This window comes from Seriola lalandi, unplaced genomic scaffold (genome assembly GCF_002814215.2).
Source record: "Seriola lalandi dorsalis isolate HSWRI2012SDOR001 ecotype SW California unplaced genomic scaffold, Sedor1 jcf7180002006492, whole genome shotgun sequence".
Lineage (NCBI taxonomy): Eukaryota > Metazoa > Chordata > Actinopteri > Carangiformes > Carangidae > Seriola > Seriola lalandi.
Window position 1 is genome coordinate 1 of NW_019477145.1, and position 1210 is coordinate 1210.

Below are 1210 nucleotides of genomic sequence, written 5' to 3' on the forward strand. Positions count from 1 at the left end.
ACACACACACACACACACACACACACACACACACACACACACACACACACACACACACACACACACTCACCAATGTGCAGTTTGTTAGAGTTACTGATGCTACATGTTACAAAGAGTTTCTTCATTTCTCACTCATCCGACGGTTCATTCTAGTTTTGGTGTGTAATGACTTTTACTCTGAAAATCTTTGTATTGAATATTCAAAAGAAACCAAATCTGAGTTGTGGATGTGTGATGTGTCTGTCCGTGGATCAGGTGAAGCCCCTGCTGCAGGTTACCAGACAAGAGGAGGAAATGGGTCAGAAGGAGGAGGAGCTAAAGGCGGCGAAAGAAGTGGCAGCAAAGACTGAGGCCGAGCTGAAGGAAGTCAGCCAGAGACACACCCAGGTGAGACACGTGCAGGTGTTCATCTTGTTTTCTATGCGAAAACATATTTCCAGAAATGACTAAAGTGTGGGTTTGTAGCTGATGGAGGAGCGAGCCCAGCTGGAGTCAAAGCTGCAGGCGGAGACGGAGCTGTGCGCTGAGGCCGAGGAGATGAGGGTGAGACTGGAGGCCAAGAAGCAGGAGCTGGAGGAGGTGCTGCACGAGATGGAGGCCCGGCTGGAGGAGGAGGAGGACCGCAGCAGCTCCCTGCAGCAGGAGAAGAAGGACATGGAGCAGCAGCTACAGGTGGACACTTCTTCCACGCGTCTCTTGTATTTGCTGACTTTTAGTGTTTAACCACAGACACGATGTTTGTCTGCAGCTGATGGAGGCCCACATAGCGGAGGAGGAGGACGCTCGGCAGAAGCTGCAGCTGGAGAAAGGGGCTGTGGAGGGAAAAGTCAAGAAGCTGGAGGAGGACATCCTGCTGATGGAGGACCAGAACAACAAACTGCTGAAGGTCTGAAGGGGAGCAGGGTTGTGTACTGGTGTGGTTCAGTGTTTCATTCACAGTTTAAACTAAACTCACACCCTCTGATGTTTGTAGGAGCGAAAGCTTCTGGAGGAGAGGATGGCTGACATGAGCTCCAACCTGGCCGAGGAGGAGGAGAAGTCCAAGAACCTGACCAAACTCAAGGCCAAGCACGAGTCCATGATCTCTGACCTGGAGGGTCAGTCAGCAGATGTCTCACTCCTGTCTTTATTGGCCTCCCTTCAGTTTTACTATCTTCCATTCACCTGTGTTTAGATGCAGAAGAACACAGCTGATAAATCAAAAATGTAC

At 50.4% G+C, this 1210-nt stretch overlaps 1 protein-coding gene across 1 annotated transcript; it reads left to right on the forward strand.

Moving 5' to 3' along the window:
• Window positions 1–255: 255 nt before the first annotated feature.
• Window positions 256–1097, forward strand: LOC147820000 (uncharacterized; the record flags this gene model as incomplete). Its single annotated transcript, XM_087178846.1, has 4 exons — window positions 256–387; window positions 466–672; window positions 749–886; window positions 974–1097. Coding segments are annotated over 4 exons (601 nt in total), but the record flags the coding sequence as incomplete, so codon positions are not given.
• Between the last annotated feature and the right edge of the window lie 113 nt (window positions 1098–1210).